The 16,131-nt window shown below is 41.1% G+C and overlaps 1 protein-coding gene across 1 annotated transcript in view; it reads left to right on the top strand.

Moving 5' to 3' along the window:
• Window positions 1-16,131, top strand: part of TRAM2 (translocation associated membrane protein 2) — an 895,653-nt gene that overhangs the window by 426,549 nt on the left and 452,973 nt on the right. The window contains exon 4 of the mRNA XM_044062384.1: window positions 557-673. Coding sequence (XP_043918319.1) covers window positions 557-673 — 117 coding nt within the window. The remainder of the gene's footprint in view (window positions 1-556; window positions 674-16,131) is intronic.

A 16,131-nucleotide genomic window follows, 5' to 3' on the forward strand; every position in this document is an offset into this window, starting at 1 on the left:
GAGTGGCCTAATGGTTAAGGTGTTTTCCCTACAAACACAAGGTACAGGGTTTGAATCTCACAGGGGATAACTGGCTAAGCTTTAAATGGTTCGCAAGGGCAGTTAGCCTAATACTAACCTATGAACCTGTAAGTGGCCTTCTGGTAGGAGATGATCAGAGCTTAATTTCTTTACAGGCTTATGAAGAGATAAGAAGCGAGATTCAGCAGTGGAAAGTGAATTAGGTAGGCAGGAAAAATCAGTGAGTACTACGAAGGAAGTGGGGAGAATCAGATTGCTTTCTGTTTATTAAAAAAAGCTATTTATTTCCGTTATTGGAAAAGCTGGCAGTTGAAGCCTATATTGTGTTACCATGCTTTCTTAATACCTTTGCTTCATTTGTTTTATTACTATTTGTTTATCAGGCTACTGAACTTGCTATATTATTATCTATTCTGTTGAGTATGATGCATTTTAAGTTTTGATTTTCACATTACTTATGGTCTTTGTGATTTGTCTATAAACTTTACATTTGATTTTTCTCTTTAATTGTTTTTTTTTTTTTTTTGTTCCACAGAAGATCAACAGACGACTTCACCTTTCCAAAGTTAAACACAGCAAGTTCAATGAATCAGGACAGCTTGTAGCATTTCATTTTGTCTCAACAGTTTGGTGCTTATACTTGGTTATAATGGTGAGTTCTCTAGAAACATTGGAATATATCCTACATATTTGGAGCAAGTTGGAGCTGTGCAAAATAATGCTGACTTTATTGCTTTGGAAAAAGGTGGCTTTCTATGTAAGGGAGCTAAGTGGCAGGAAATTGTTCTAGATTGTTGTTAGCATTATACTTTCATGAGTGATTTGAAAATCTGAGACACCACAACTTTTGAGGCAAGTCTTTGTTGAGGTCAGTGCTGTTGTTTTCCCTTTACCAGTTATCCCCATTGCCCCTCCTTACCAACCCCCTTTCAAATTGTGTAGCACCTTTTAATTTGTTATGAAGGAGTTGCTAGTTGTCATAAGAGTATTACCATTCCCTGGCCTGGATTATGTAGTCAGTATGGTCCAGACAGCAGAAAAGCTTTGTTTAATCCATGTCATTTTTTCTAAGGATCAGAGGAAAGCTGAGTGTTTGTGAAAAGGAAGAAAATGCTACATCCAGTGTTGTCTTTTCCATCCAATTTAACAGTTGGATTATTGGATCCAACCGAGCTTGGATCCAGAGCTTAGACTCCTCCCCTACCCGTAGTCTCCCTCTGGTCACCAGATTACCTCAGATCTCAATTGCCTGTTAAGGAACAGCACTGTTGTCTTTGTCAGAGCTGAGCCATATTAGAGCTGGAGATGTTCCTTCTCTGACATTCTGTGGTCAGGGGGATACAGCTTCGGCCCCAATCTCTGCTTTAACTTTTGAGGCTTTTGACAAGATCCTCTCCAGTCAAGAAAAGTAACCTCTCTGTCTCTCACTCAGTTCCATCCTGACCCCCTTTCATTTCTGGAACCATGTCCTCTCATCCTGTCCAACAGGTACAGTCAGCCTCAATAAGCCTAGAGGGTTCTTGGTTGGTGAGCTCTCCTACTGATTCTGACCCTTCCCTCCAAGGTTCCCTCAAGTGACCACCCTAGGAAATGGGCCTGCCAGAGAAGGCATTCAGACTAATCTCCAGAGTCTGTCATGGAAGATACTGATTTTGATGAAGGGGAGGAATCCCCCAAGATTCCCTCTGGAAGATGTCTCCTTTGGAGATATTCTAAAATTGCTGAAGCAGATTGGATTGGTCCACCGAGTCCCCCTCCTCAGAGGAGCCTTTATTCCTTGATGCTTCTGGGGCAGGATCATCTACCTTCCTTGTGGTGCCACCTGCTAATGAGCTGATAGACCTTGTTTCTCAGCTGACCTAGAAGGATCCAGATGTGTGAAACCTATCCCATGGAAAACTGATAAGATATCGGTTGCATCTAGGGACACATACCATTGGTGCATGGGTCCCCTGGTAAATTCCACGGTTGTTGTTAACAGCCACCGAGAAGGAACTCTCGGAGGAGAGCACCTCTGTTCATCACCTTAACTGAGAATCTAGGGCATTGGACAGATTTGAAAAACAGACATATGCATCAGTGAAATTTGCACTCCAAATGCTGAACTGCTTAACCCACATTATTCTTTTCCAGAGAAACCTGACCAAGGAGCTGCCAAATCCCTTTCTCGTAACCTGCCACTGATGATCAGAAATTGCTAGCTTCACAGCTGTCTACCCCCCAATCTATGACAATTTGTTCATGCATCTGCTGCCTAAGTAGCTGATGGCACGACAAGAGCAACAAATACTGACACTGCTGTCTGTTGGCATGCTTGGATGCACCTATGTTTTTTCACGGAAAGCTTGAAGATGCCCTTCATGAATGCTCTGTTCAGTGGTTCAACACCACTTTTTGGACAAAGGTTAAAGAAATGCTTAGCAGAAGCGAGATTAAAGGAATTTTTACCACAAGTGAACAGGAGGGCAAAACATCATCTGCTGTTGGCATATGTTTTTCAACACCTCAAAGGACTTTTTCCTGGAACCAAAAAGGTGGATAAAAGTTATGGTTTTGGAAGTTTCTGGGTTATGGCCAGGGCACTTCTGCTGACAGCCCACCTAAGTGTAGATGGGGGGAATAACTTTAATGGATATTGTCGCAGAGGCAGACTGTGACATCAAAGGTTTCAAAGTCTTTTCACTGAGAAATCCTTCCAGCATCCCTGAACAGTTGCCCAACAGACGCATTCTGGAGGCAGTTGGGGGGAGCTTATCCCTGCACACTCACACCTGGTATGCCATCACTCAAAATTCTTAGGTGCATAGGATAACTACCAGAGGCTGTGTTATTTCCTTTGTTTTTCTTTCATAGAAAAGAGAGAGAGAATTCCTGGCATTCCACCCAGTGAAATAGAATTGGCATTCCACCCAGTGAAATAGAATTGTCAACAGCAGAAATTACAAAGCTGCTTGAAAAATGAGTCTTCCAGGAGGTTCCGCCAGACCAGTAAAGCTTTGGAGTCAATTTAGGGCTCATTTTGGTTACAAAGAAAACTGGGAATCTTGGGCCCATTTTGGACCTATGCTACCTTAACCAGTTTGTGAAGTAGACAGCATTCCAGATGGTCACAGTTAATTCCATTCTACCCGTTTCTGTGGAAGGGTGACTGGATGTGCTCGATAGATGTCCATGGTTGCATGCTATCATATCAAGGTTGTAAGGCAGTCCAGAATATTTTCCATTTTCTGCTAGAAGCCAGTCATTTTCAATTCAGAGCACTGCCTTTGTTCTCACCGCAGCCCCTCCAGGGTATTTACCGAATGTGAAGCAGTTGTAGCAGTGTATCTTAGGCTGCAAGGCTTCCAGGTGTTCCCATATTTGCATGATGGCTCCTCACCGGATCCACCAGGGATCTACTAATTCAATGCAGGTACTTCTTGCTCCATCTAGCTCCACATTTGGGATTTATGATAAACCTTGCCCAAAACCAACTGATACTTATAATAAAGTTAATGGGATGCCACCTGGACTCAATTACTTAGATAGCCAGAGTTCCTCATGCCATGATTCTGTCCCCTATATCAAATAGTGTCAGAAGTTCTTTCTTGTCCGAACCCTCCAGAGAGGCTTGCCCTTCAACTACTGGGCTCCTTGACTACATCAATCACAGCAGTACCTCAGGCTAGGTTCTACAGAGTCCTCCAGTGGGCACTTTCAACACAGTGATCTTTGATGCATTCACCTCTTCATGCTAGTATGAAGGAACCACATCCTTTGGTGGTTGACTTCACTGATAGTAGCATGGGAGCAACCTTTTACCCTACCACACCCAGTAGCCACTGTTGCCCGAAACCCTTCCTTCTTGGGTGGTTGGGCAATATTCTGAAGGGAAAATGGTTCAAGGCACATGGTCATCGACACAGGCAAGTCTACTCATGTCAACGTCTCGGAGATGAGGGCAGTTCTAGCATTGCAGACATTTCAAGATAGACATCGAGACTAATAACATGGAGGTGGTTTGGTATATCGACAAGGAAGGAGGAACCCATTCTTACCCATTTTGCTGGGAAGCCATTAGAGTGTGGCAGTGTCTTCTCAGCACTTTCTAGTTGCAGTGCACATCCTGGGGACTATGTGTTCTAGTGGACAAACTCAGCACGTCTATTCTTCTTCCTAATGAGTTGTCCCTCAGTCAAGCGACAGTGATTTTCAGTTGCTGGGTTGAGCCTTAATGCAAAAGCAACTTTGCTGTGATTTTCCCACGGGGTAATCGCCAAGGGATGCTGTGGTCCACAACTGGCCCACAGGTCTCCTTTGTCTTTCCACCTTTTCCTCTATAATCAGATTTCTTCAGAAAGCCATGAGGTGCAAGGCAACAGTAATTCTCATTGTGCCCTGTTGGCCCCAGCAGATTTGTTTCCCCTTTTGCTGGCCTCATCTGAAACACCCTGTGTAGGTCCTGGACCCACTTCCATATCTTCTGCTATACCTGCCAGTTAGATTCATGGACAAATACCTGAAATTGACCGCATGGCTTCTCCAATTGTAATGGTGACCAGCGATGCAGGCTGTATTCATTCATTCATTCATTCATATTTTGTCTGCCTCACAAAATCCAAATACTAGGAAGGTTTACCTTGGCAAATTGGAAAATTCACCATATGGTCTTGTTTTAAAGAGTTGGACAATTTTTCAGCTCCATTACCACCAATTTTCAATTTTTAACAATCTGTTTTAAAAGGGGTCTAGTTTCTCAACCATCAAAAGTGCAGTTGGCATACATGTCTAATTTTCTTGTGGGCTAAAATCAAATATAAATTGCTTCCATAAAAATTTCCAAAGCTTTTTTGATGGGAACTCTTCTCCCAAGGCCTCCAGTCAAGGGTATAGTTCCTCCATGGGATATTACTGTCATGCTTCAGGTATTTAACTAGTGCTACATATGAGCCTGCCGCCTCAGTGGGTTTGAAGTTCCTTACTTGGAAAACAATCTTCCTCATAGCAGTTACCTCAGCTAGTAGGATCTTTGACCTATAGTCTTGTAAACCTCCTTTTCGTGTGCTTCACAAGATAAGGATATATTTGTGAACTTATCCTCATGTTCTACCAAAAGTGGCTTCTGATGTGAATCTTGGATCAGTCTACCAGTGCTCCTTCCAAATTTTGTTAAACGAAGGGGAATAAACTGCACATTTGGTGGACATGCATCATCAGCTTAGGTTTTATTTAAATCATACAAGGGAGATCAGAAAATCAGACCAGCTTTTTCTTATCTTTTCAAAGACTACATTGGGAAAAGGAGTTTCTAAAGTGACTTTGTCCAGGTGGCTCTTCAACTATATTTCCTTTGTTTATGACAAAAATGAGTAACTTTACCTGACAAACCAAACGCTCACTCATGTGGAGCGGTGGAAACCTCCACGGCTATCTTCGCTAGAGTTTCCATTGATGAGATTTGTACTGCAGCTACTTGGTTTACAGGTCATACCTTTGTGTTGCATTACATGTTGGATGTACAGTCTAGATCTTGTAAATCCTTTGTCTCCACCATACCTTGAAGTGTCCTTCCATGAGACCTCCCAGGTGAGGGTAACTTGGGAATCTGTCCCAGCTGTTGAATGAGATGGAAAATATAACATTGGTTATGAAAGTTTTATGTACTTACCATAATGCTAGATCTGTGTTGTTTAGTTCTGCCCAGTTCAACATTCCCTCCCTCCTTCCCTCATCATAAATTGTCACTTTATGGCTCCCGGATGATTGGTTGGAACAGACCAGGAACATTTTCTTTTTGACAGCCTGTTGCTTTTACACATGTTCATTGTTCTGTTAGGTTTGGATTGCTAGGGTCTGTATTACAACACTGAAACACCATTTCAGCAACACATAAAGAGTGAACTACCAGATCACTGATTTTTTCCTAGGGGAAAAAAAAATCACTTGGCCGTTGCCATGCATTTGCCTTTTTCCCCACTGTAGTGCGAGCCTGGAGTTGGTATACTTAATGTTTGAGCTGGTTGGTATATTTGTAATGTTTGAGGTGGTGTGTCGTGTATGGTTGACTTACCAATTTTTTTTTCCTCCTAGGAAAAAAAATCTGTGATCTGTCCATTCACTTAACTTGTAGTTTACTCTTTTTGTCGCTGAAACGGCATTTGGTGTTTAGCCGTTTTGGTGTCGTAATATAGACCTGGATTGTTAGGGTCTGTGTGGTATTCATGAGTGATATGCTAGCTAAAAGCAGGCAAACTCAGTCTGAGGTAATCTGGGGACCACAGGGAATTATGGGCAGGGGAGGAGTCGCAGCACTGGATCCAAGCTCTTGAAAAGCAGTGCCAAGGTTGGATCCAGTCAAATCTGATAATCCAACTGTTGAACTGGATGGAAGACACTATGGAGCTAGCATTATGTTAAGCACATAGCTTACATTTGTAAAACCATTCCAGATGTTAGTCTGTATGTAGGGAAAACGTCTCATCTTCAAAGTCAGATGGTGCAATGTTAGCTGGCCAGAAACAGGGATTCTCTACAACAGTGACTGCATAGGTTTGGAAATTATTTGATGTAAGAGGAAGGCAATGAACATCCTGTAGTTTGCCCTGAGGGGAAGGTGGAGTGTAAGTGGTCAAGAGTAAGCAGACAGGTGGAAACCTGGAATTGGAAACAGATATGATATCCAGTGGCAGCAGGAGATGGCAAAGTAATTAGCAGTATGTAATGGTATGGGCATTATCAGGGTTGTTTGCTTTGGCTTGCTGTATATTTGTATGGTAGTGCATGGATTTATTGTGCAGTCCAGAGCAGGGATTATTGATATTCTGCACAGAAAGCACATTTGTCCTGTTGGTATTGTTGCTTGTTGCTTAGGCTGCTGACTGAAGATTAACAGATCCTGTGCAGAGCAGTGTGCCAGTGGTTAGTAGTAAGTGATGTATATTTAAGAGAGGCAGTTGTCCGCAGTGTCTAAGCAAGTTTACCAAAGCTCTGCTGACTTCTATTAGCTCACAGGTTTATCCGTGCTTGAGCTTGAATGTGATTTACCTGATAGGTGATTTACTGGTGTCAGTAAAAAAGTAATGTGTGTGGGGGGATAACACTTGCAGTTAGTTCACACAGCTTGCAACAGTACATACATAGGACTTTACTGACAACAGTTTTGGTTACAATGAAACAGTAATCTTTCAGTACATTAAAAGGATTTTGCATATGAAAATTTAAGTAACACTGTGATGTTACTACCTTAACTAGCTACAGGAACCAAAAATCCAAAACTGTGTCAATGTCATCATTGTACAGAGTATGTGGTGGGGCATGTATGAACAAGAAGTTATGATTAGTAAATCACTTGATAATTTAATACAGCAGAATGCAGGACATAGCTGGATGTTTATCTGTTACAGATAACTAAGCGTTATGTGTATGTGTCAGACAAGTGGCTTAACTTATTCATGTCTGCTAGCAGCCTGTTAATGAGGTGTAAAATTCCTGCCTGCGATTTTGAGGGATTGTGTATGTTTCCCAGTCTATAGAAGAGTACATAAAGTCCCCCATGAATAGGATATTTGGTTTAATGGTGAGTGCTTCCAGTAAGTCTAGGTTCATGTTATGGGATTCTTGGGACATAGGGGGTTGAAAAGGGGGGCAGCCTTAAACTGTCTCAAAGACCTTTTAGAAAGTAGCTGGCGCAATTGTGGAGTCTTCACAGAAAAGGTCCATACTGCAGTAAATGGAGTGAAGAAACAATAGTAGAAGTCAAACTCTTGAAATCCAATGCCAAAAGGCAGAAATCAACGTTTATTGCAAAGTTTTCAGGTCACAAACACCCTTCCTCAGTGCTACTACCATAACAATGAAACATACATTTAAATAGGAGTTCTTGTAAAACACATTATTACAGCCAGCCTATCACATAGTAATGATAATACCCCACCCCCCTGTATGTCTATATAAACTTTATAACAGTACTGTTTAACTGTTTGTTGCATTATATATTATCTGCACTTAAAGTTTCATTTAGTCGAAAATTGGTCGAAAGTTGTTTGTTTGTTTGTTAAATTTAACTGTTGAGGCTGCCCACTAAAGTGTGCTAGCCTGTGTAACTGATTTATTACTGTTTCCTGCATTTCTGTGTGCTTTCTATCTCAAAAACAAAAAAAATCCTTGTTTTCCCGCCTCTCCTCGACTAGTTTAGACCAGTATACAGGCTTTGCTGTATTCTGGGCTGTGGTGTAGTTCCTGTGTTGTCCATTGCCTTACTTGGATAGAAGGAAGTTTCTTTGCTCACCAGTGGGAGTGGGGAGCCTTGAGCAGCCTATCTGTCCCTGAAGGAGTGATCTCAGCACAAGAGCTTGTAGTAATTGGTTGTTTTGGACCATTTCTAGCTCTTTTGAAGTTCCCTGTTTAAAATCTGCGTTTGCACTGCTTTGTGCGCATAGCACAGCGCCGGTTAAACTTTTTCTGGCTCCGCCAAGTCTGCTCTTCAAATTTTCCCTTAAGAAAGCTCTACTCTTATAATAATCAGTCTAATCACTTTATTATAAGCCTAGCACTTGTTCTCAAAACCTCTCTTCTAAGTAAGCACTCGCTAACTAAAGTAAGCACTACATTCACCTACCTTCCCTGTGAGTAACCACTTCCCTTAAAGGCACAGCACTCCCTTATAATATTCTAGCATGTCGAGTGGTAGATTACTAGCATCCTCTCCGGTTCAGCTGGTTAATCTGGGAATCTTGAGACAATGCTACAATTGTCTCATGTACACAGACAACCCTCTCCTCCTCCCAACAAACACAAATACATGTGAGAGATGCAACTATATAGCCAAACTGGAGGCTGAACTCTCTCAACTCAGGACTGGCAAGACCAGACAGGAGGAGAAGGTAACCACACACACACCAAACCCAGTCCCACATAGACCTACCACAACTGCAAACCAAACACATAATAACACAAAGACATACTCAGAGGCTCTAACAAAAAACTTACCAAAACAACAGAGGCTTCCAAAGCAGACACCCAAAAATCCACCACCTCAAAACATAACACGTGCAACACATACTTCAATAAATCAGTGTGTCAAACAATCACAGCCCTTAAGGCCAAACACCATGCCTGATACACTAGTAATAGGTGACTCTATAGTCAGACACACTGACGTTCCGCTTACCAGGCTGAACAAGGAGAGGGTAACGGTGAGCTGCTTATCGGGAGCTAGGATCCGCCACATAACACACGCACTCAGGTCACTCCAAAGCAAGTACAAATATGACTCCGTCATTGTCCATGCCGGCGTGAATGACGTGAGACATACCTCCCTGGACTACATGAAAAGAGACATAGAGGAGCTCTCTTATGTAGCCCAGGCTGGTATGACCCTGACCCTGAGCAGCATCTTGCCCTCACCAAGAATGATGCCACAATACAAAGACAAGATGATCAGCTTTAATAATTGGCTGAAATACTGGTGTCATTCTAGGGGGATCCAATGTCTGTCTGCTTGGGATGACATGCTGGACAAGCCACACTGCTTCGCAAGGGACGGCTTGCATCTGTCACCACTGGGCTTCCGGATATTGGCTAAGGCTCTTGCCTCCCCCATAGTGCCTTTTTTAGGCAAGGCTCAAAAGACAAACCCATCTCCTTAGAAAACAAAAATGGAAAAAAATTAAGGGTAATGCTGCTCAACGCCAGAAGTCTAAATCTCAAGATGCAGGCTCTCAAAGCACTCCTCAGTATGGAGGACATCGATGTCTGTGCAGTAACTGAAACCTGGTTCAAGGCTCCTGAGAGCACCCCAGCGCTACCAGGCTATACCTTGTATCATGCTTTTCGGCCCCAAAACTCGGGCCAAACCAAAAAGGAAGGGGGAGTGTCCATATTCATCAAGGACACCCACACCTCCAGGTTAATGGCAACACATGAAGCATCAGAGACCATCCAGGTGCAACTAACCGTAGGCAAAACTGCTATACAACTGGTAGCATGTTACAGACCACCCTCCCAATCTCAGGAACCCCACTCGGCCTTCCTGAAGACATTGGAGGATATGAATGTCTCACCAAACACCATCATATTGGGAGACTTCAACTACCCTAACATAGACTGGGTGCATTATTCTAGCCCAAACACCCTAGCCCAAAGGTTCCTGGAATTCATAAATTCAAATGCAATGAACAGCTAGTCACCTCTCCCACAAGGGGAGATAATATACTAGACCTGATCATCACAAACATGGGGACAAAGTGCTCCACACCGGAAGTATACCCCTCACTAGTGAGATCTGACCACAAACTAATCACCCTGGATATACATATCCCACCTCCACCCCCAACACAAAAGACTACAGTGAAAAACTTCTCAAATGTCGACTTTACACTTTTTAAAACTGAGATGGTATCCTTTAAGCCCACTGGGCCAGTGGAAACCACATCCCACAATGCAGAATCCTTCACAAATGCTTTCTACGGACATCTCCAAGAATGCATGGATCATGCAATCCCAAATAAAACCAAGACCCTCTCCACCAAGGGCAGGCGTCCTGTCTGGTGGACCCCAGCCATAAACAAATTGTATAACAAAAGAAGGAAGCTACTGCACGACAGAGCAAAATCCCATAAAGAGAAGGCATCTCTGATCAGCACTAGTAGAAAGCTACGTTCTCTCATAAAAACATCCAAGGCCAACTTTGAGAGAAAAATCGCTATGGACACTAAAGATAACCACAAGGCCTTCTTCAGCTATGTTAGAAACCTGGTAGGAAACCCTCAGATATGTTCAGAGTTAGTTCACAATGACAAAAATACACTGAACCCACAGATATTGCCAACATTCTGGCAGACAGGTTCAGTGCAAATTTCTCCCCTCCCTCACCCTCAAAAGAAGAAATACTTATCCCAGCTGAATGTAACCTCCCTGTCATCTCAGATGTCCAGGTGAGAACTGCCCTCAGCAAAGCTAAAAACACAGCATCAATGGGACCTGACGGTATCCCGGGTTGCGTGCTACGTGAACTCCAAGAGGAGCTAAACCTGCACATAAAAATGCTATTTAACCTTAGCCTTACTACAGGATATGTACCTGAACACTGGTGTACAGCAACAGTAGTCCCACTCCACAAAGGAGGCACCTCTACAGACCCTGGTAACTACCGCCCCATAAGCTTAACCAGCCTGGTCTGCAAAGCTATGGAAAGAATCATTATGGAACTCCTAAACAGAGACATTGGGGATTTACAGACACTTGATCCCACCCAGTTCGGCTTTGTAAAGGGCAGATCCTGCCTTTTGAACCTGGTTGACTTTTTCGAAACAGTCACTAGAGCCATTGATGAGGGCAAAGCAGTCCATACAGCCTACCTGGACTTGGCTAAAGCTTTCAACACAATACCCCACTCTGGCATCATAGACAAGCTCAACAGCTTAAATGTAAATCCATATGTCACAAGATGGGTGGCAAACTGGCTAAAGGATAGAACCCATAAAGTCAAAATCGCTGGAGCCATGTCAGACTCAAAGCCAGTCACAAGTGGTGTCCCACAGGGCTCTGTCCTGGGACCCCTCTTGTTCGGCATTTATTTCTCAGATGTGAAAGCAAACATGGGAGGGTTGTGGCTGACAAAGTTCGCAGATGACTGCAAACTAGGCGCCATAGTCGATACACCAGCTGACACACACATCCTACAGAAAGGCCTCACTGAAACGGACAACTGGTGCCGGAGTCATGGCCTTAAACTAAATGCCAAAAAATGTATAGTCATCCCCTTTGGGAAAAACAAAGTACCCACAAATTATCACATAGACAGTAACCCCTGAGTACGGAAAAAGTAATCAGAGACCTGGGGACTCAAGTAGACAGTGACCTCTCATTTGACACCCACGTTGCCAAAGTGGTTAGAAAGACTTTCTACCTTGCCCACCTTATCTTGAAGGGATTCACATCCAGATCAAAGGAGGTCATTGTACCCCTTTACTCCTCCCTTATCAGGCCCATGATTGAGTACAATGCCCCATTTGGTATGTACCTCACCCGGCACATGCAACAGCTGGAGAGACCACAGAGGTACCTCACCAGGAGGATCAAGGGTCTCCAACATATGTCATAAGCTGCCAGACTAAAGAAACTCCAGCTCTATTCAGTAGCATACCGCCTGCTCAGAGGTGATCTGTGCCTGACGTACAAGGCCATGTCCAATCAGGAATTGACATGCTCCACCTCAAAAAAATCCAAATCCATCAGAACCACGAGAGCTAAAGATTTAAACCTCAGCACAACATATAAATAGGACATGCTGGAGGGACAGATTCATAACTCAGAGGCTTCCCATACTCTGCAACAGAATCCCAGTTCATGTTAGGCAGAGCCCCTCACTGACTCTCTTCAAGAGAAATCTTGACAAGTGGATGGGAGATCGTAGGTTTACCCCAGGGGTCATCTCTGTGTCACTACTAGACCGAGGCACAGTAAACTAATTCTATTATGTAAGGGGGTCTTCACTGTGTCACTGCTAGACAGAGGCACAGTATTCTAAATCTATTCTGTACACTTTTGTACCATTACATGGGGTGGCGAAAGCCACATCACTATGGCTAGGCTTATAAATGCCCCAGGGCAGATAGCCTAGTACCAAACTATGAAACTATGCACATAAAAGTTATAAAATCACTTTAAAAAATGTATAAATATATATGCACACACCATACACATATATGCATAAAAGCTATAAACTTTCTGCCTGTTTTTAACTAAAATAGGCTTCATATTAACAGCATTATTTAAACAAGGTAAAGTCTGCCTGTAGCCTAACTATCCATTCGTATTCTTTAAGTTCAACTATATTATTAATATTACCACCCCTGCTATTAATATATACTACATCAATAACTCTAAATTTAAATTGATGTGCTTGACCTTTTTCAGAAATATGTTTGCTTAACGCATTAGTTCTGATATATTTTTTTATGCATATATGTGTATGGTTTGTGCATATTTATTATATATATATCTATATATATATATATATATATATATATATATTGTTATATGTTTTGTCAGTACTATGAGTGCCAAAATTGACTGAGTATTCTTCCAGCCAGCCAGTAATATGGAAGGAGGAAATGAGTTTGGTCGTTCTGTGAAAACTCTACTTCTGAAAGAAGGTAATCTTTTATTAGCAAAGACTAGTACAGCACCAGCATCTGTGGTAACTACTGACCAATCAATCTATAGATGCTTTTGAAAGAACAATGTATTCACTAGAGGAGAAAGTGTAGGCATTTAAGCAGTACCAATGGCAGTGGTTAAGCTTTTAAGCTTATTTGGAGCTGGGAATAGTGCCACGTGGACTGAGAGTGCTTAAAATGCCTTCTTATGCCAATACATATCCGGAACAGTAGCAGCAGTTAAACTTAAAGTTAAGCGCAGATTATATGCACTTAATGAATTATTTCTTTGAAAATATTGAGAAAGAACTCAGAGGAAATGTTTATATTGGAGAATGGAGCTGTAACATTAGGGAAACGGCATATTTATCAACTACATACCAGAATATTCTTGACAGAATGTATGTGATACTAGGCTAGAAATGAAATAACATAATAAAATAAGTCGAGATATGAATGACCTCAGACAAGGACACATTTTTTCTTGGCTTAAATCAGAATATGTGAAAAATCACCAAAATAAATTAAGAATTAATAGAATTAGTGATCTAGATACTTTTGAACTGGTTAGGAGTGATGAGGCAGCTCTGCCAACCAATGAGAACTTCGAGCCCTCTGTACTAGTCTCTGAGCTTTCCAATCAACAGAAACCTTTGGTTCCGCCTACAGTGACATCAGCAGGTGGTGTAGCAGTGGAGATTACAAGAGGAAGTGATGGTAATGTGCAGCTAACCCCTGTGACAAGCTGTGAGCAGTGTAGCGTCTCTACTTTTTTTAAAAAGCTACCAAACAGACAGCAAAATGTGCCAGTAGCATTTCCTTTTCAGCTAAACCTTCCAGAAAAAGTGGGAAGCTTACAAAGATCCCAACAAAGGAGAAGGTCCACGCAGCGCTGAACGCACAGCATTGTGAATGGGACAAAACGGAAAAACAGCAGTCCAGCTCACCACAGCAAGACTGCTCGACATTAATACACAAGAATAAAAGTACTGTGAATCTTTCTAACTACCTGTTAAAAGATTTACATCTATCTGTGTTGGGAAAGGGGTTGAAATTTATCCGAACAAGTGGTGATGACATTGTAAAGGTGCTAACAGATTTGAAACTGTTTGTACGGAACTTAAGCTTAAAGCTGACTTTTGGAACAAATACAACACGAGAAAAGACTGTTTGTAGAAAATTAAGTACATTTATACTAGTATGCTGTCCATTATTAGTGGCACTTAGTAATATCTGTGAAAGTGAATTAAGAGAACTATATTCTAGAAGTGTGAAAAAACATAATTTAACATATGCAGAAAATATAGCTCTTAAACAATTGGAGAGCGAGGCAAGTATTATTATAAAGCAGGCAGATAAAGGGGGTGCCACTGTAATAATGGACAGAGAAAATATATGGCATCTTTAAATGGAATGGAGCAGGATGTAGAGTCTTTTAAAAATAACTTTTCTAGAAGTAAAAAAACATTTTTTAAATAAATATGGACATTTATGATTTACAACTGATGAATGATATTAATGTGGAATTGTTTAATTATTTGTCTATACCACAGATATATGGTATTCCTAAAATATATAAGGATGTGCCAAATCCCCTTCCCCGAGACCAGTAGTCTCTGGGGGTGGTTGGATAACTGAGCCCATTTCTATGTATTTGCAGAAACAGTTAAAAATTGATTTAGAAAAATGTCCTAGTATTTTAAAAGATACAACAGATTTTCTGTGTAAGTTGAAAGAATGGTATGTTAAACTTCAAGAGATGGATTATATTTTTGTTACATTAGACATTATGCCCCTATTTTCAGTAATACCAAATAGATATGGGATAGATGCTGTACGAGATTGTGTGGAAGCAGGCCTATAGGCCAGATGCGTAGAAACGGTCTGTACACTGTTGGAATTAGTACTTACTAAAAACATTTTTTTGTTTGACAATGAACCCTATTATTTGCAGTTGGCAGTTGTGGCCATGGGTACTCCCATGGCTAACACCTATGCTAATTTAGTACTATATGAATGGGAGAAGAAATTTATTTATAGTGAAAGAAATGTTTTGAATAATAATGTTCATGTTTTGAATAATAATGTTCTATCAAAGATTTGTAGATGACTGCTTTCTTGTTTGGAAAAGTACATTACAAGAGTTGGATGCATATATTGCTTATTTAAATTATACTACCAGTTTCCTGAAGTTTAAAATGGAGAGTTCTAATGAAAGGATAGTTTTCTGAGGTGTAAAGATAAGAAAGTTAGAAGGTAAAATAGAAACTAGGGTATATAAGAAAAATGTTCAAGTAAATCGCTATGTAAATAGACACAGCATGCATGCACCTCATGTATTCACAGGGGTACTAAGAGCACAGTTAACTAGACTAAACAGACTTAATACAGAAGATGGGATGTTTAGACAACAAGCAGATATGATACAAAATTTTATGAAAGTGGTTATGATGCAGGAAAAGTGAAAGATTTATGATGAAGTTTGTAATCAAAGACATAATAGCACTAAACCTATATTTATAGAAGATAATGCTAGTGTATTATTAACACAGAAGAATAAAAATGATAAAATAAGGTATCTAACTACTTTTAATACAAAGACTACTGAAGTGAAGAAAATTATGGAAAGGAATTGGACAGTTTTGATGGCAGTGCCTGAATTACAGCAAGTTTGTGGTGATAGACCATGTTTTGCTTATAAAAATCAAAAGAATGTAAAGAGAAGATTGTGTTATAAGGATTTTATACAAACGGATGGCACAAAAGTAAACCAGATACTACAAAGTGTTTGAACTGCAGCTGTTGCATGGATATTTATACAGAAAGCAATAGTTTTAAATACCCCATAACTAATAAAGAATATATGTTTGATTGCTCAGCAAATTGTAGTACTACTAATGTTATGTATTTGGCTACCTGTACATTATGTTCATCATTCTATGTCGGAAAAAATATAAGAAGATTAAGAGAA

The sequence above is a fragment of the Protopterus annectens genome, chromosome 2.part1 (assembly GCF_019279795.1).
Source record: "Protopterus annectens isolate FY-2018-M chromosome 2.part1, PAN1.0, whole genome shotgun sequence".
NCBI classification, from domain to species: domain Eukaryota; kingdom Metazoa; phylum Chordata; order Ceratodontiformes; family Protopteridae; genus Protopterus; species Protopterus annectens.